This window comes from Gymnodraco acuticeps, unplaced genomic scaffold (genome assembly GCF_902827175.1).
Source record: "Gymnodraco acuticeps unplaced genomic scaffold, fGymAcu1.1, whole genome shotgun sequence".
NCBI lineage: Eukaryota > Metazoa > Chordata > Actinopteri > Perciformes > Bathydraconidae > Gymnodraco > Gymnodraco acuticeps.
The window spans coordinates 764,463-781,768 of NW_022992191.1; the positions used below are offsets into that span (position 1 = coordinate 764,463).

The 17,306-nt window shown below is 43.9% G+C and overlaps 1 protein-coding gene across 6 annotated transcripts in view; it reads left to right on the forward strand.

The window, feature by feature from the left end:
* The first annotated feature begins 401 nt into the window (after positions 1-401).
* chd3 (chromodomain helicase DNA binding protein 3) overlaps positions 402-17,306 on the forward strand; it is a 45,079-nt gene continuing 28,174 nt past the window's right edge. For 4 of the 6 annotated variants that reach the window (XM_034205201.1, XM_034205202.1, XM_034205203.1 and 1 more), the window contains exons 1-21: positions 402-804; positions 3,634-3,761; positions 3,847-4,035; positions 4,108-4,232; positions 5,731-5,975; positions 8,852-8,985; positions 9,091-9,220; positions 9,530-9,732; positions 10,713-10,982; positions 11,265-11,468; positions 12,101-12,315; positions 12,544-12,675; positions 12,933-13,029; positions 13,437-13,628; positions 13,717-13,917; positions 14,347-14,484; positions 14,671-14,792; positions 14,892-15,065; positions 15,555-15,696; positions 16,277-16,408; positions 16,536-16,653. In XM_034205201.1, the coding sequence (XP_034061092.1) occupies positions 648-804; positions 3,634-3,761; positions 3,847-4,035; positions 4,108-4,232; positions 5,731-5,975; positions 8,852-8,985; positions 9,091-9,220; positions 9,530-9,732; positions 10,713-10,982; positions 11,265-11,468; positions 12,101-12,315; positions 12,544-12,675; positions 12,933-13,029; positions 13,437-13,628; positions 13,717-13,917; positions 14,347-14,484; positions 14,671-14,792; positions 14,892-15,065; positions 15,555-15,696; positions 16,277-16,408; positions 16,536-16,653 (3,448 nt within the window). In that variant the 5' untranslated portion in view covers positions 402-647. The remainder of the gene's footprint in view (positions 805-3,633; positions 3,762-3,846; positions 4,036-4,107; positions 4,233-5,730; positions 5,976-8,851; positions 8,986-9,090; positions 9,221-9,529; positions 9,733-10,712; positions 10,983-11,264; positions 11,469-12,100; positions 12,316-12,543; positions 12,676-12,932; positions 13,030-13,436; positions 13,629-13,716; positions 13,918-14,346; positions 14,485-14,670; positions 14,793-14,891; positions 15,066-15,554; positions 15,697-16,276; positions 16,409-16,535; positions 16,654-17,306) is intronic. The other 2 variants (XR_004567967.1, XM_034205205.1) reach the window with 1 other exon arrangement.

A 17,306-nucleotide genomic window follows, 5' to 3' on the forward strand; every position in this document is an offset into this window, starting at 1 on the left:
ACACACACACACACACACACACACACACACACACACACACACACACACACACACACCCCTACACACCCCCTGCTCCAAAATAAATGTTATACAACGGTGGGGGCTCCGGTGAATATAAGGTGGCCATATTTGATAGATTAGTGTCGGGCTCTGCAATGCAGGGAGACATAGTGGTGCTTGTGATCTTGACAGTGACACCAGGCAAGTGTGTCGGATTCGTGACTGATCCGGACTTGGAGAAAAATAGGAAAGAGGGAAGGGGGGGGGGGGGAACAGCAATAACACAAACAAGAAACAATGTAACTTACATGCAGCCACACACCCATTTCTCTTGTAACAATGTGTACGTTTTTAAGGAGGGAGGGGGCGCGCAGAGGGAGAAAGAGAGAGTGAGAGAGAAAGGAGGAGGGGGGTGCGTTCTGAAATAATATAGTCAGCCATTTTTTATGTAAGGGGATTTTTTTCTTATTGGGGGGGTTGTTAAAAAATAAATATAAGAGAGGCGGCCATCTTTGTTGCTCTGCTCTGGTGTAAAATATTTCAAAACGCCCCCCTACTTTTTTGCCGATTTGAATATTAAATAAATATCACACATTCGGGGGCAAGAAAACGCTTTTTTTGAGGACGCAACCAATGACAGGGATATAATGTCCTCTCCTCTCCGGTCCTGTGAGGAAGACGAGGGCATGGTGGTTAATTCCGAGGGAGGAGATTTTGATGAAGAAGACGACGAAGGAGACCCAGACGCAAGCGACATAAACTCGCCGGCGGCGCCAAGGGAAACTGCAACACCAGCCGCGCCAGGTACAGTAAAGAAAACTGGCTCGGGAGCGCGCAAACCAAATACAAAACACACTTACAAAGCAGTGACATTTGGCAGAAAAGGGCAATGGAAGAAGTCCGCAGTTTGTGGTTCCCCATATCTGCTTCTCCGGGTCCAATATGTGGTACAGTGAGAGAACCAGCGAGGAGGACACGGGGGCGCGCATACAAAATTGAAACATAGTCCAGATTAAAAAAAATAAAAGTGAGACACCTTAAACCGCTTTACACTCCTTGTTATTGCACCCGTATGTTGTTATGGGTGCCATATTTGCTGCTACAACTAGAGAGGCAGGGGGGAAAACGAGGCTTAAAAAGGAAAATAGAAACTCCAGTTTGACACAAAACGCTGAATGTTGTTTATTTTATTCTCATTTTCTCCCACTCCACTTCCTCTTCACCTCCAGCACATCCCAACAAAGTTTTAAACTAAACTTGTCACCGCTGCCTTTCGTCACAAGCTCACTTCTGCATGGAAAAGTTGCTGCTTGTTTGTCCCCCAAATCCTCTTTTTTGACAGCTCCCAGACATGTAAGCATGTAAATAGGCAAGGTAAGAATAAGGTCGCCCTGAAGGGTTAAAAAGCTCACGGCGAGGCAAAAACATGGAGTCCCCTGGCCGGAGGCTATATATATTGTGATACCAATCTCCAGAAGCGTTTTGCTGTGCAGACATGAAAGCTGGTGATGGTGTCAAACAGACAAACTTGCCCCCCTTCCCTTATTGTCCCTCTGACGGGTCAACAAAGCTGCTGCTTGCTGCTCACTTCCAGGACAGAGGTGTGACTGTTTAGCTCCCTCTATTAGCTTAGCATGCAAGCCTACTAATTAGCGTTACAACGTGTTTATTAGATGAGTGTATAGCCAACAGAACATGGTGTTTTAGCCCCTATATCAGGAGCTTTACTATGTTGAATGCATATCATTCTGGAAGTTTCTGTGTACAGTGAAGCTGCACAGGGTTGCAGACAGTGGAACTAAAGGGTGCAGAAAGTAGTGGCTGGTTAACCACACTGCAACAGTAGAAGTCAAAAATAGCAGTGCAGCAGCCCTAAGGTTGCAGTTTATTCATAAAACATATAATAACTACTAATATTGTGGCCAAAAGCGATGCAGACGTGACACAGAAACGTATGTGGAGATGTCATGAGATAGAAAGATACTTTATTCATCCCAAATTGGAAAATGTTGTTGTCAAGCATTACACATTAATTAAACATATTTAAGATACAATAAAATTAACATTAACAGCAAATGTATACACAATTACAATGGAAAAGACACACACTGCTAGAGAATCTAAATAAAACACAGTAGGCTACACAGAACATAGGCTACTGAATAATTGGGAGTACTCTACAATATACAATTCCACAGAAATATACAAAAACATGTTGACATTGGATTAAATATCCATTACAATTGTGCAAAGTAGAGCTGTTGTGGGGAGAAATGTAAATTAACTCAAGATAAGGAAGGCACAAGTGCATTTTCCTGTATGCATATCACAGTCAGCCTGCACTGCTTTGTCTTTAGTCTTAATTAGCTCCGGCCCCGCCGCCATGCCGTGTCAGACCGATAAATGAGTGTCGTGCTTCCTTTCCTTAACCCCGTCCCGACCCCTGAGCAGCGGTCACGGCGGTGGTCGGTGGTCCCCATGAGGGAATAGCAGAGCGGGAAAGAAGTCGCTCCGGTTCACCGCACCGTCCCGTCGGCGGCCTCTGAATCACCGGTTCTGCGTGTGTAATGCAGCCGGCCCCGGAGCGTCATTGGCGGCTACGCGATGCACGGATACGCGGTGTGGGTTAGTCTGGGTGGGAGTGAGGAGGAGGAGGAGGTGGTGGTGGTGGGGGGCTGTTAATGCTGCAGCTATTGTGGTGGTTGGAGCTCACCAACAAAGGCACGCAGACAATAAAATCAGACAAAATGTATCCTAATCAAAGTCTGGTTGTTCAAGGTTTCAAGTTTCAAGGCTTATGTGTGCACAGCTACAGTGCAGTTATGACAATGAAAATCTTAGGTCACAGGCTCCTCCAACAGTGCAACACAATAAAACAGATAACATAGTAAATAAAATAAAAATATAATAGAAACAGAATATAATAGAAACTGTGCAGAATAGTCCGCTCAGTTCAAACCGCAGCCTGTATTTTGGTTATGCTTTAACGCTTTGCTGCATTTTGTCTTTTGAAGCTGTTGCTATTTCTCTGTTTCTACTTCAAGCCAGGTCAGGTTGCAGGTTAAAGTGCCCTTCTTGGTGCTGTGATATTGCACCGGCACCATGGGGAATATCTGGCCTGATATTTTCTCATCATTTGTAGTGACAGCCGAGATACAGTCATGTATTTTAGATGCACTCAGCCTGAGAGTCTTCTATTATATAAGACAGGGGAAGTTCAACCTATTTGTATTCCTTCTATTTGTATTCCCTTACATCAATAACCAAAATATAAAAACACTAGATTTCTTTGTATTGTTTATAGGACTGCCGTTCAGCTTTGTTTACAAAGGTGCTGGTCACACTTTCGCATTGCCAATTAGGCAATTATCCCCATGCTATGAAACCAGCCACACCAGCTGTCCTCTCTACTTACAGGCCTCTGACAAACTGCATCTAATTAAGCATGTGTCACAATTCAGAGGGGGTCAGAGGTCACTGAAGACACAGCGGCTATCAGGGAGCTTTTGTTGTGTGTAATTATCTTCAGTAGGGATTAGCTAAGTGTTGGGAAGCGTTTGAGAAGATTATTGCTCATCTGATTCTAATGGCTGTCCCTCTGTCACCCCTCCTTTATCCCCGTTGCTCCTCTAGACGAAGAGGTAGAGATATCCGACAGAGAGGTCCCGTGCAAGAAGAAAGGGCGACCCAAGAAAAAGAAGGACACAAAGAAGAAAGACAAAGAAGGGAAACCGGTCAAAACAAAAAAACGCAAGAAGATTGTAAGTTTGTCATGCTTTGGCTTTTTTCTTTTCATGGCTTTCACGTCACACTAAAATTCATTCTTAATATTTTCATTTTCTTCAGGACAGCGATGTAGAGAGAGACTCCGAAAAAGAAAGAGATTACGTCGAGAACTCGGACAGCGTAGCCAGCGACTATGGATCCGGGGAGAAAAAGAAAAAGAAGAAACATAAAGAAAGGAAGGAGAAGAAAACCAAGAAGAAGAAAAAAGTCGACGGGGACCGAGACAGCAGTCAGGAGGAAACTACGAAGGTAAATAATGAATCATAAAAGTCATCTTTAACAAATATGTTGTGATTCTGATCGTTGGTTTCTCCTCATCAGCCTATAGAGCAGAAGACGTCGGCACAGCTGGCGAAGGAGTGGAGTCTGGAGGATGTTGATCATACCTTCACAGAGGAGGACTACGGGGAGCTCACCAACTACAAAGCCTTCAGCCAGTTCATGAGGTGCAGTATGCTCTCTTGTTTTCACATGGTGCTTATGTAGACTTATGGATATAGCTGTTGGCAACACGCTGACCTCCTATAGAAGTAATGTTTGTTGGCACTGTGATGGAGTTAAAGCCATTCTATGTTCACATGTTACCATCCAACAGCGTGTTTGTGTTGAAGTACTCGTTTTACATGAGCAGGATTTGGTTTTCATAGTTGTCATTATTTTGAAGGGATATAAGAATTAAAGGAACGTTTTGCTGCTTTTGGAATTTGAGTCGGTGATTGTGAGTCATAACCCGAGTTAGTACAACGTTTTGGAAAGCTTGGAAAATGCTCAATTTTAATTGTTGGATTACGTTTACGATTACAAAGCTGTGGGTGAAGGAATTTTGTAAATGTAATGTTTTTACAATTATAGTACCAGTTTAGATGTGATTACAAAGGCTTCAAGGGTCTGGGCAATCTTTGGTTTAGGCCCCTTTTAAAGTGTTTTCATTTTTTTTAAAAAGCTGTCCAAGCCGAATGCCTACACCCTTTATGACAGATACATGTGTTTCATTAGTGTAGAGTGTGAGCTTGTTTGTAGTACTTCTCAGGTCCGAGATACACAGGTACTCGTGTAGTAAATGAGAACTGGCATCTTTTAGACTAGCTCAAGCCTCCTTCTACACTGGCAACACACACCGTCCATAGTGAAGCTCCCAGCAGCAGCAGATACACACAGAAACATGTGGCGTGGGCCGCCTCTGTCTCCCTCTGACAGCTGTGTCTTTATCATCCTGCTAGCTGTGCTGAGCCTCGGCCTCTCTGTCTGACTCATACCGGCTTTCACTCTGATAATGTGAAGTAGTCCATTATGTCCACTTCTATATGCTGGGATGTTATGTGGCTGTCTCTGCTCCACTGGCAGACTGAGCTGTAGTGGAAAACTAAACTCAAAGTGTCTTCCTGTGCCCTCCAAACAAAACAAATTGAATCTCACTCCAATGTCCCGCCTCCTGGCTTCCTTACCGTCAAGATGGTGGGTAATTGTGCCCAACTTAAGCGGATCGTCACATATATTGGGTGTGGAATTAATCTGCACATGCTGCTGTTTAATATGATACCAAACTTTCTATGGATGTCAGTTTTTGTGCTCTGCATTTACTAGGTACGTTTGAGTGAGTGAGGAGTCAGTGGTCAGTAACGGTAAAACGGCCAATATTACATATATCTTTCGAAATGAGGAATCTTGCAACCAAAAATAGGTGCATGAAAAAACTGTTATAAATCTGCACAACACTGCAGACGGATCAGTAATCCTATTTTTCATCCCACACTCGAGAAGTTGACGTTACAGCAAAAGGACAGTGCAGATAAAAAGGCTAAAAGGCCTAAATAAGTATGGGTCAACAATACTAGAAAACCGACAGGTCTTATAAGAAAGTGAAATGTTATCCAGATGTCTATGTTTTGCTTATGTTTCTTCTCTTTTCAAAGCACTTGAATGAATCCTAACCTCTCTCCCCAGGCCGATGATAGCCAAGACGAATCCTAAGATCCCCATGTCGAAGATGATGACTATCCTGGGGGCCAAGTGGAGGGAGTTCAGCACCAACAACCCCTTCAAGGGCAACGCCGCTGCCGTCACCGCGGCAGCAGCAGCGGCCGCCATCGCTGTCGCCGAGCAGGTCTCCGCCGCCAACGCCTCGCCTGAACCGCCTCCACCGCCACCGCCCCCACCCATCAGGAAGGCCAAGACGAAAGAGGGCAAAGGTCAGGGGTCATCTTTAGGCTTCATTTCCCTGTTTCCCTTCAGATTTTGTGCCAGTTTGGACGTGGACACAGTCTTTATTGATATGAATAACGTATTCAATTGTTGATATCCAGTTAAAACTGACCTCAGAGGCACATGACATGTACCAGTAATCATCTTGAGCACATGCTGGTGTCATGTGAACAGCTGATGTTTGTTTACATTCTAATATAAGAAAACAAACTGATTCACTCTGAAAACCAGGTCGTCGCACGCATCTCTGCTTGTCTAGCGGACATCTCTCAGTGGATGTCTGCTCACCACCTCAAGCTCAACCTTGACAAGAATTAACTGCTTTTCCTTCCGGGAAAAGATTGTCCCACTCTTGACCTGAAAATCAACATCGGCCCCTCTGTTGTTTCCCCGACTCAGACTGCAAGGAATCTGGGTGTGACCCTAGATAACAACCTGTCCTTCACTGCAAACATCGCTGCTACAACCCGTTGCTGCAGATACACGCTTTACAACATCAGGAAGATACGTCCCCACCTGACCCAGAAAGCGACGCAGGTTCTGGTCCAGGCTCTCGTCATCTCACGCCTAGACTACTGCAACTCCCTCCTGGCTGGTCTACCTGCATGTGCCATCCGACCTCTGCAGCTCATCCAGAATGCAGCGGCTCGTCTGGTCTTCAACCTTCCTAAATGTTCCCACACCACTCCGCTCCTCCGCTCCCTTCACTGGCTTCCAGTAACTGCTAGAATCCACTTCAAGACACTGGTACTTGCGTACCATGCTGCGAATGGATCTGGCCCTTCCTACATCCAGGACATGGTTAAACTGTACACCCCAGCACGTGCACTCCGCTCTGCATCAGCCAAACGGCTCGCTGCACCCGCACTGCGAGGGGGATCCAAGTTCCCATCGGCAAAAACACGTGGGTTTGCTATCCTGGCTCCAAGATGGTGGAATGAGCTCCCCATTCAAATCAGGACAGCAGAAAGCTTACACATCTTCCGGGGAAAATGAAAACACATCTCTTTCGACTCCACTTCGATCGATAGAACTATTAACAAAGCACTTACAGTGGGGCAAAAAAGGTATTTAGTCAGCCACCAATTGTGCAAGTTCTCTCAATTAAAAAGATGAGAGAGGCCTGTAATTTTCATCCTAGGTGAACCTCAACTATGAGAGACAAAATGAGAAAAAAAAAAATCAAGAAAATCACATTGTCTGATTTTTAAAGAATTTATTTGCAAATGATGGTGGAAAATAAGTATTTGGTCAATAACAAAAGTTCATCTCAATACTTTGTTATATACCCTTTGTTGGCAATGACAGAGGTCAAACGTTTTCTGTAAGTCTTCACAAGGTTTTCACACACTGTTGCTGGTATTTTGGCCCATTCCTCCATGCAGATCTCCTCTAGAGCAGTGATGTTTTGGGGCTGTCGCTGGGCAACACGGTCTTTCAACTCCCTCCAAAGATTTTCTATGGGGTTGAGATCTGGAGACTGGCTAGGCCACTCCAGGACCTTGAAATGCTTCTTACGAAGCCACTCCTTCATTGCCCGGGCGGTGTGTTTGGGATCATTGTCATGCTGAAAGACCCAGCCACGTTTCATCTTCAATGCCCCTGCTGATGGAAGGAGGTTGTCACTCAAAATCTCACGATACATGGCCCCATTCATTCTTTCCTTTACACGGATCAGTCGTCCTGGTCCCTTTGCAGAAAAACAGCCCCAAAGCATGATGTTTCCACCCCCATGTTTCACAGTAGGTGTTCTTTGGATGCAACTCAGCATTCTTTCTCCTCCAAACACGTCTCGTTGAGTTTTTACCAAAAAGTTCTATTTTGGTTTCATCTGACCATATGACATTCTCCCAATCCTCTTCTGGATCATCTAAATGCTCTCTAGCAAACTTCAGACGGGCCTGGACATGTACTGGCTTAAGCAGGGGGACACGTCTGGCACTGCAGGATTTGAGTCCCTGCCGGCGTTGTGTGTTACTGATGGTAGCCTTTGTTACTTTGGTCCCGGCTCTCTGCAGGTCATTGACTAGGTCCCCCCGTGTGGTTCTGGGATTTTTGCTCACCGTTCTTGTGATCCTTTTGACCCCACGGGGTGAGATCTTGCGTGGAGCCCCAGATCGAGGGAGATTATCAGTGGTCTTCTATGTCTTCCATTTTCTAATAATTGCTCCCACAGTTGATTTCTTCACACCAAGCTGCTTACCTATTGCAGATGCAGTCTTCCCAGCCTGGTGCAGGTCTACAATTTTGTTTCTGGTGTCCTTTGACAGCTCTTTGGTCTTGGCCATAGTGGAGTTTGGAGTGTGACTGTTTGAGGTTGTGGACAGGTGTCTTTTATACTGATAACGAGTTCAAACAGGTGCCATTAATACAGTTAACGAGTGGAGGACAGAGGAGGCTCTTAAAGAAGAAGTTACAGGTCTGTGAGAGCCAGAAATCTTGTTTGTTTGTAGGTGACCAAATACTTATTTTTCCGAGTAATTTACCAATTCATTCATTAAAAATCCTACAATGTGATTTCCTGGATTCTTTCCCCCCATTCTGTCTCTCATAGTTGAAGTGTACCTAGGATGAACATTACAGGCCTCTCTCATCTTTTTAAGTGGGAGAACTTGCACAATTGGTGGCTGACTAAATACTTTTTGGCCCCACTGTATATACTAATAAAGGACTGGCTTATCTAAAGCCAGTTGAGTAGCACTTGAAATGTTTTAGCTCTATCAAACCTGATGTACTTATATGATTCTGTTTTCTTCAAGTTGTGTCTTCCTGGTCGAACGCACTTATTGTAAGTCGCTTTGGATAAAAGCGTCAGCTAAATGCAATGTAATGTATTAATTGCATTATGATCTTTTCTATCTAGGCCCTGGCTTCAAAAAGCGCAGTAAAAGCCCTCGAGTGGCAGACAAGAAAAAGGCTGCCGCAAAGGCTAAAAAGATGGCACCCATTCGTATCAAACTATCGCCCATAGGTGCCAAGAGGAAGAAGAGTTGCTCAGTGAGTACAAAACTCCTGTCTTGCTTCCACGTTATTCTTTTTCCTGTTTCGGTTACCTGTCACCTCTTTCCTTTCTTTCCTTGACTCTGCCTGTGTTCCCTTCAGAGCGAGGACCTGGACGAGGAGGAGTCGGAGCAGGAGGACTCGAGCGTTCACAGCTCCTCGGTTCGCTCCGACAGCTCGGGCCGCGTCAAGAAGAACAAGCCAGGGCGGCCTGTCAAGAAGAAGAAGAAAAGTACAAGCACTTCCTGCCAGTTATACGCACAATTAGAGCTGGGCATTGATATTATATCGATACATTTGTACATGAGACTAGATATGGTCTTAGTTTTTGGTGTTTTCTGGCTGTATTAAAGTCAAATCATGTCATTTTCTAATTTAGATTGTATATCTTTATCCACTAAGCCTTTATATCCACATTTCTGATCATAATTTTTTATCAAACATCTTATTTGAACTGTTAACCCTAAAAAAGTCATAGCAATATCGCAGTATTCTGTCCAAAATATCCTGATAGTTGATACACTTTCATCATCATTTTCAGACTTGCCTGGGCTCGTCCCTGCAGTCCCCGGGGAGGAGGAGGGGGCCGACGGCTACGAGACGGACCACCAGGACTACTGCGAGGTGTGTCAGCAGGGGGGGGAGATCATTCTGTGTGACACCTGTCCCCGAGCGTACCACCTCGTCTGCCTCGAGCCCGAGCTGGACAAAGCCCCCGAGGGCAAGTGGAGCTGCCCGCACTGCGTGAGTACAACAAAAACTTTTCCTACTTGGTATTTATGTACTTGCTCAGCAGATTTAAATGTATTTCAAGGGTCTATTTGTCAAAGATACGTAAGAAAAAACAGTTAAAAGTGGTTTGTTTGTACTTGTCTGAGCACTGGATGAATAGAGGTTTTGTAGCTGCTTTCAGACGAAGACGGGTAATTGAAGTGGTGTTGTAGGTGTACATCTATTCAGTATTGTCACAAAAACCCCATTGCTCATACTTTTGGTTACCATGACACAGCTCAATAAACATGCACTGTTCTGTTAGCTGCGTTTGAAGTGGACTGCAGGGTTTTTAGTTGAGTTGTTGTGTGCGGAAAAATACGAACACAAAGAAATATTTTGCATTTTACTGGATAGTTTTCATGGTAAAGACACACTGTTTAAACAAATACATTGTTAAGATCCTCGCAAAATTAAGCTTTTGTTATATAGACGTAGCCTTATTACCAGCTGCCGATTTTCAGTACTTTCTTCCTGTTTCTATATGAGAGAATTCTCCTCAATTTCTGATGCATGTGGCTGTCAAGATTTGCCATCTTTGTGTATGTGATGTCGCTAATTACGTTTGTAAAAGAGGGACCAGAAGTTAAATCAATCACCCATCTTTTTCTGCAGAAAATCCCTCAGCTTAAACTTACTTTCCTACAGATTTGTCTTTATATCTCCTTACCAACATACCTCACTCAGAAATAGGCATTGCTGCACAGAACAAGGAGACATCAAACATGCTAAATATAAGCTAACATGCTAAAAAGTGTTGAGTAAATCCGGCTGTTTTTCCCTTCAAATAATCCTGCAAGGCCTTGGGATTGCTATGCTTTTTTTCTTATGTTTTCTGTAATTGTTACTATTAGCTATCACCTGGATCGACCTTGACTGTTAATTTCCGTTGACAAAAACAGTTATTCTTAAGGTTTAACTCATCTGAATGAATCGATATTTCCTTTCCCCAGGAAAAAGAGGGGATCCAGTGGGAGGCGAAGGACGAGGACTTTGAGGATTTCGAGGAGGACAGCGAGGAACGAGTGGTATCTGAGGGCAGGGTGGGGATCCCCGTCGGCGCCGAGGAGGAGGATGACGACCACATGGAGTTCTGTCGGGTGTGTAAAGACGGAGGAGAGCTGCTGTGCTGCGACACCTGCACCTCCTCGTACCACATCCACTGCCTGAACCCCCCGCTGCCCGAGATCCCCAACGGAGAGTGGCTGTGTCCGCGATGCACGGTGAGAAGCTCCTAATTTAATTAAAACCTGTTTTTATCTAGTTTAGGATTATGTGTACTATGTGATTTACAGGGACCAATCAGTGTCAGTCCAACTATTCCTAATTGGGAATAATTTCACAAGATTTGTAATTCCCAAAAAAGAAATACAAATATTACATAGAAACTCCCAATGTATTATTTTAAAGGTGCTGAGGTATCAAATATACCTGAAATGAAAAATAGTCCACATGATCAGAACACACTTCCAAGTATTAACCAGTGAGTGTTATTCCCCCTCCAGTGTCAGCTAATCACAGGGCGCGTCCAGAAGATCCTCCACTGGCGATGGGGCGAACCTCCTCCTCCCATCCCTGTCCCCCCTGCTCCGGACGCCCCACCTGACGCCCCCCCGCCTCCACCCATGAATGGCAGACCCGAGAGGGAGTTCTTTGTGAAGTTGACGGCTCAATCCTACTGGCACTGCACCTGGATCACCGAGCTGCAGGTACGAGAGGAGAGGGATGGAAAAGTGACGGTCCAATTATAGTCTGTTTTTTATGTTATGTTAGAATAGAAAGTAAGGGTCCCCAGCATATAGCCGGATGCTAACTTGCATATGTTGGGCAATATGCACAATTAGTTGCATTCATTAGCATACAGTTGGGAAAGCTAGACAATAGTTACAAAATTGCTAGGCTGATTTGGACAGTTTTGGAGTGGTTTTCGATGTTATTGAAGATGTTGAATACATTTCGGACAATTCCAGGATCAAAAATGTCAGTTTTAACGAGAAAGTGGCCTTATTTGTACTCCTGGGTGGGCTGATGGTGGTGAATTTTGTGTCGATTTTAAAGTTTTAGGGGACACAAAAGTGCAATTTTTGATCCTAAACATTTTAGAAATGGATTCAACATAGTCAATAACCTCCAAAAGCACTCCAAAATGACCAAACCGGCCGAGCCATTTTGTTTCTAATGTCGTCTGCATATGTTCATTAATTCAACTAATTGTGCAAATCGCCCAACATCGCCTAACCGTGCTATACATTTGATAAAACTTTGGGGTACACTACCATACATTTCCAGGTTCACACTGCTGCCCAACACATGCTCACCTCCCTCTCCCTCTTCCCTCCAGCTTGAGATCTTCCACTCGGTGATGCACAGGAACTACCAGAGGAAGACGGACATGGACGAGCCTCCCAGCCTGGACTACGAGGAGGATGAGAACGGGGTGGGGAAGAGCGAGAAGAGGAGGGCCAAAGACCCTCAGTACGCCATAATGGATGACAAATACTACAAATATGGCATCAAGCCGGAGTGGATGATGATCCAACGCATCATCAACCACAGGTGAGGCTTGTGTGTGGGCATGTATCTGATCTTTTATGTTACAACCTGTCATTACTTTATTGAGTCCTATAAAAGTAGTGTTAATGACTTGAATGAATGCCTAGAATGTACTGTTATGGTTTTAAAAAAGCAATCCAGGGTCATCACAGTCTTATTAGTCGGCGTGTAAAGGTTTTTTATGTCTGTTTAAGTGCATAATGGTGCTTTACAACTGTGTGTCCCTGGCAGTGTGGATAAGAAGGGGACGTACCACTATCTGGTCAAATGGAGAGACCTGACCTACGATCAATGCACCTGGGAGAGAGACGACCTGGACATCCCCGACTTCGCAATTCACAAGAGCAACTACTGGAGTCACAGGTAGAGTAACACAACCACACTGACTTTATTGTGGGACAATTTTTGTATCTAACAATCGAGATGTTATTTATTACAGCAAGCCAGTAGAATAAAACAGTTTTTAATGTAGTAAGGTTGCCGTTTGAGCTGTTTTCATTGGATAATGGGACCGTAGAGCATCCCAAAGTATGGAAACCTGCTGCAAGTCAATGCATAGAGCTCATACACATTTATTCCTGGTATTTACACGTTTTTTCTCTTTTTTTTTCTTCTGACAGAGATGCGATAATGAAGGAGGACCCAGACAAATCCCGGAGGATGAGGAGCAGGAACCAGGAGTGTGAAGAGGACTCTTCTGCCTCGCCGGTCACTGATGTGAGTTTACTGCAGTTTCAGTTTCATCAGGTCGTATTTACAGCTGCTTCCTTTCTGTGTTTTACTCCGATTGAAATCGAAGGCAACGTTTTAATTTTTAATGTATAAAATGTACGTACTCATAACGAATATTACTTAGTGAACCGTTCCATTTAATGTGAGACAATATTCTCTTTCTGTGTTTCTGTAAAGTAGTCAGTAAAATGAACATAATCTTCAAAAATAGAATAAAAATGAGCCGATATTTATTAGTTTTAGATTATAAGCTTTATTACATATATCGCTACCATAAACGGCATGAATTTCTGCAGAGATGGAACAGACTTAATTGGACTAAAAAACTAATAGCTGTGTCACAATCAGGTTTTTATAATCATTACTCATGTTCTCCCCTTTTCTCCGTCCAGCCGACGATAAAGTACGAGGAGCAGCCCGACTTCGTGACGCAGACGGGGGGCACGCTGCACCTGTACCAGCTGGAGGGTCTGAACTGGCTGCGCTTCTCCTGGGCTCAGGGCACCGACACCATCCTGGCCGACGAGATGGGCCTCGGCAAAACCATCCAGACCATCGTCTTCCTCTACTCGCTGTTCAAAGAGGTACCGGAGCCTCATGGTGCGATCAGTGTCTCACTTCACCGGAAGATACATGTCTGACTTCCTCTTCCTCATCCTCTTCGTCCCTCAGGGCCACACTAAGGGTCCGTTCCTGGTCAGCGCCCCGCTCTCCACCATCATCAACTGGGAGAGGGAGTTTGAGATGTGGGCGCCGGACTTCTACGTGGTGACGTACTCGGGAGACAAGGACAGCCGCGCCATCATCAGAGAGAACGAGTTCTCCTTCGACGAGTCGGCTGTCAAAGGAGGGAAGAGGGCCTTCAAGCTCAGGGTGAGGAAATGGACCTGACACCGAGGGGAAACAAAACATGTTTCAGTTGAAACTGTGGGGATTATAAGATTGTGTTTTTAGTAGTTTTATTTTCTTATTTATTCGTTCTTAATGTTAAAATGTTACAGAATCAGTTGGTTTTACACATGTGATGCTTCTCGGAAATATGTGAAATGGGACACCCTGATAAACTGTCCTAGGTCTTTAGAATACGGGCCTAAACAATAATCAAAAAGGTATTTAGAATATATATTAATTACAAATCTAAAATTCGAGAGGTTTCATTTAATATACAGAAACGTTAAAAGCTATAAGACACCTAACAATAACCAAATATCCTAAAAACGTAACTTAACTCAGCATTCATTTAAAAGTTTAAGAGTAAAGGAACTTGTGCCAAGCCATTCAGTTTCCTCTTACTCCCTGCAGAGAGACGCTACTATCAAGTTCCACGTTCTCCTGACCTCCTACGAGCTGGTGACCATCGACCAGACGGCGCTGAAGTCCATGGACTGGGCCTGTCTGGTGGTGGACGAGGCCCATCGCCTGAAGAACAACCAGTCCAAGGTACGGTAGCTATAGAGTGTGTGTCAAAGAAAATATATACATCCTACTATAAAATGAATACCAACATCTTTGATAAAAAGCCCTTATATTGGTATCTAATGACTTTAAGGTTTCCAGTTGCCAAAAGAAAGTGTCAGCGCCCTCTGGAGGACAAACGTATAATAAGGATTTTTATTGTTTGTGCAGTTTTTCAGGCGTCTGAACGACTACACGATCGACCACAAGCTGCTGCTGACAGGAACTCCTCTACAGAACAACCTGGAGGAGCTGTTTCACCTGCTCAATTTCCTCACACCCAACCGCTTCAAGTAGGACGTCTCTCACACACACACACACACACACACACACATATATATTCACTATTGCCGGTATATCCAGTCCTTCACCCTGTCCATCTCTCTGCACAGTAACCTGGAGGGCTTCCTGGAGGAGTTTGCAGACATCTCCAAGGAGGACCAGATCAAGAAGCTCCACGACCTGCTGGGGCCTCACATGCTGCGCAGGCTGAAGGCCGACGTCTTCAAGAACATGCCGGCCAAGACCGAGCTGATCGTCAGGGTGGAGCTGAGCCCCATGCAGAAGTACGACACGCTGAGGGGTTAAAGAGGAAACGAGGATACAGGCGGATACATTCCTCTCTAGCTACATCTTTGACCATTTAGCCTAAACCTTTTCAATTGGCAATCGTTATCTGATTAATTATAGAGCGCTGATTCATGATAAAATAGTGACTTTCCATTCATTTGGTCTAGCTAAAATCCTGACATGTTACCAATAAGAGGTTATTGAGTTAATTATATTTTTGAAATGTCATTATTTGCCATTGATAAATGTGGTTTAAATGGATTCAAAACTATCTTTATTCTAATTTAAATGTAATATGCAATAGGGAAATAGAAAAGGAGACGCAGTAACTTCAGAATATTTGTATTCAAATTAAACAATGGAGACGAGAGAGATATAGGATGTCTCTCTTTGTTTTATATATGATTATAACTTCAGAATTTCTTTCAATATGTAGTCCACCGTGGTTATTATTTCCTAATTTGCTTCTATGTTGTTAAATACAGAAAATACTACAAGCTGATTCTGACCAAGAACTTCGAGGCTCTGAACTCTAAAGGCGGAGGGAACCAGGTCTCCCTGCTCAACATCATGATGGACCTCAAGAAGTGCTGCAACCACCCCTACCTCTTCCCTGTCGCCTCCATCGTGAGCACACACACACACACACACACACACACACACACACACACACACACACACACACACTCTTGTCCTTAGCAAAACGCTTTTAGTATAGATATAGATATTTACATAATTCACTAGTATTATTCACTTGTGTTCCAACCATTTGCTTTACATTTGTCCTGAATAGCTGAACAGTGACATCTTGTGTTGATATTCAGCGCTGCTTTTGTTCTATATTTATTCTTATAAAGAGGTTTTTGGGTTTTTTCCCTTTCCTGTAGTGTGTTATATTGGTTTTAGTGCATGTAAATGGTCTCCAACACATTGTACGTGATAGGCTAAGAGGCGGGACATCTCTAAGCGATCTCCCACAAAAAAGCCAGCCAGCTAACCAATCACAGCAGACTGTGCTCTGGTTTCAGACAGAGGGTGAAAAGAGGTGCTGCAGCACAAGTATGATGAAAATAAAGAGCTTTTTGAACATGAAAGCATCTAAACAGTCACAGTAAAGGAACTAAATACAAATATGAATCTGAAAATAAGCATGATATGTCCTCAGTTGTTTTTTTACTTGAGGACTGGTTTGTGTGTGTGTTTGTAGGAAGCCCAAAGAACCCCTAATGGAGCTTACGAGGGGTCGGCCCTCTCTAAGGCCTCTGGGAAACTGACGCTGTTGGAGAAGATGCTGAGGAAGCTGAAAGATCAGGGGCACAGAGTACTAATCTTCTCTCAGGTACACACCAGCGTCTCCCTTCACAGACGTTCAATCCGTGCCACGACTCCTCCAGAACTGGTATTCCAACTGAGAACCGAGAATAGCTGAAAACACATATGACTGTTTTTCTCTCCTTCCTTTGTAGATGACCAAGATGCTGGACTTACTGGAAGATTTCTTGGACCATGACGGGTACAAGTATGAGAGAATTGATGGAAGCGTGACGGGAGCAATGAGACAAGAGGCCATCGACCGCTTCAATGGTGAGAGACTGGATGATATACATCAGGATTGAAATCATTATCAAGGCTATTGGCTTAGTTCCCTGAAATGGAAAGAAACAAGACATTTGACTTCAGGGCTGCAACTAACAATTGTTTTCGTAATTGGTTAATCTGGTCCATCGTGCTTCTCATAGTTCAAGGGTGACAGTTTAAATGACTTGTTTCAGCCCAACATTCGAAGATGTTCAGTTTAATATGATGTAAAATATACAAGTAGTAGAAAAACGACATATTTGAGAAACAGCAGAACTTCCTGTGTTCTGTTTCTGCCTTAATTCACTTTATTTTTCACATGTTAGTTAACACAACAGTGCAATGAATAATACATTACATTAATAAATGATAGCACTATACTGTATACCTGCATGTAAAAGGGTTATTTGAGTGTAAGTGATGTACCGAAGAGGTTTCATAATGCAAATGCTGGAACAATACTGCGTTGCTGTTTGCTTTGTGTGCTATTTTTAGACCGCAAAGCTGGATTTCTCTGTGATAATCACATAGTATATTTCACGAGCAGATGGAGTTGTGAGTAGAGGGAGATGGAGTCAGTTTCTAGAACTAAAGCCAACCTGACTTCAGTTACAAAGGCTGATAAGCACTGGGTTGATGCTGACTTTGTTTCATGTGGA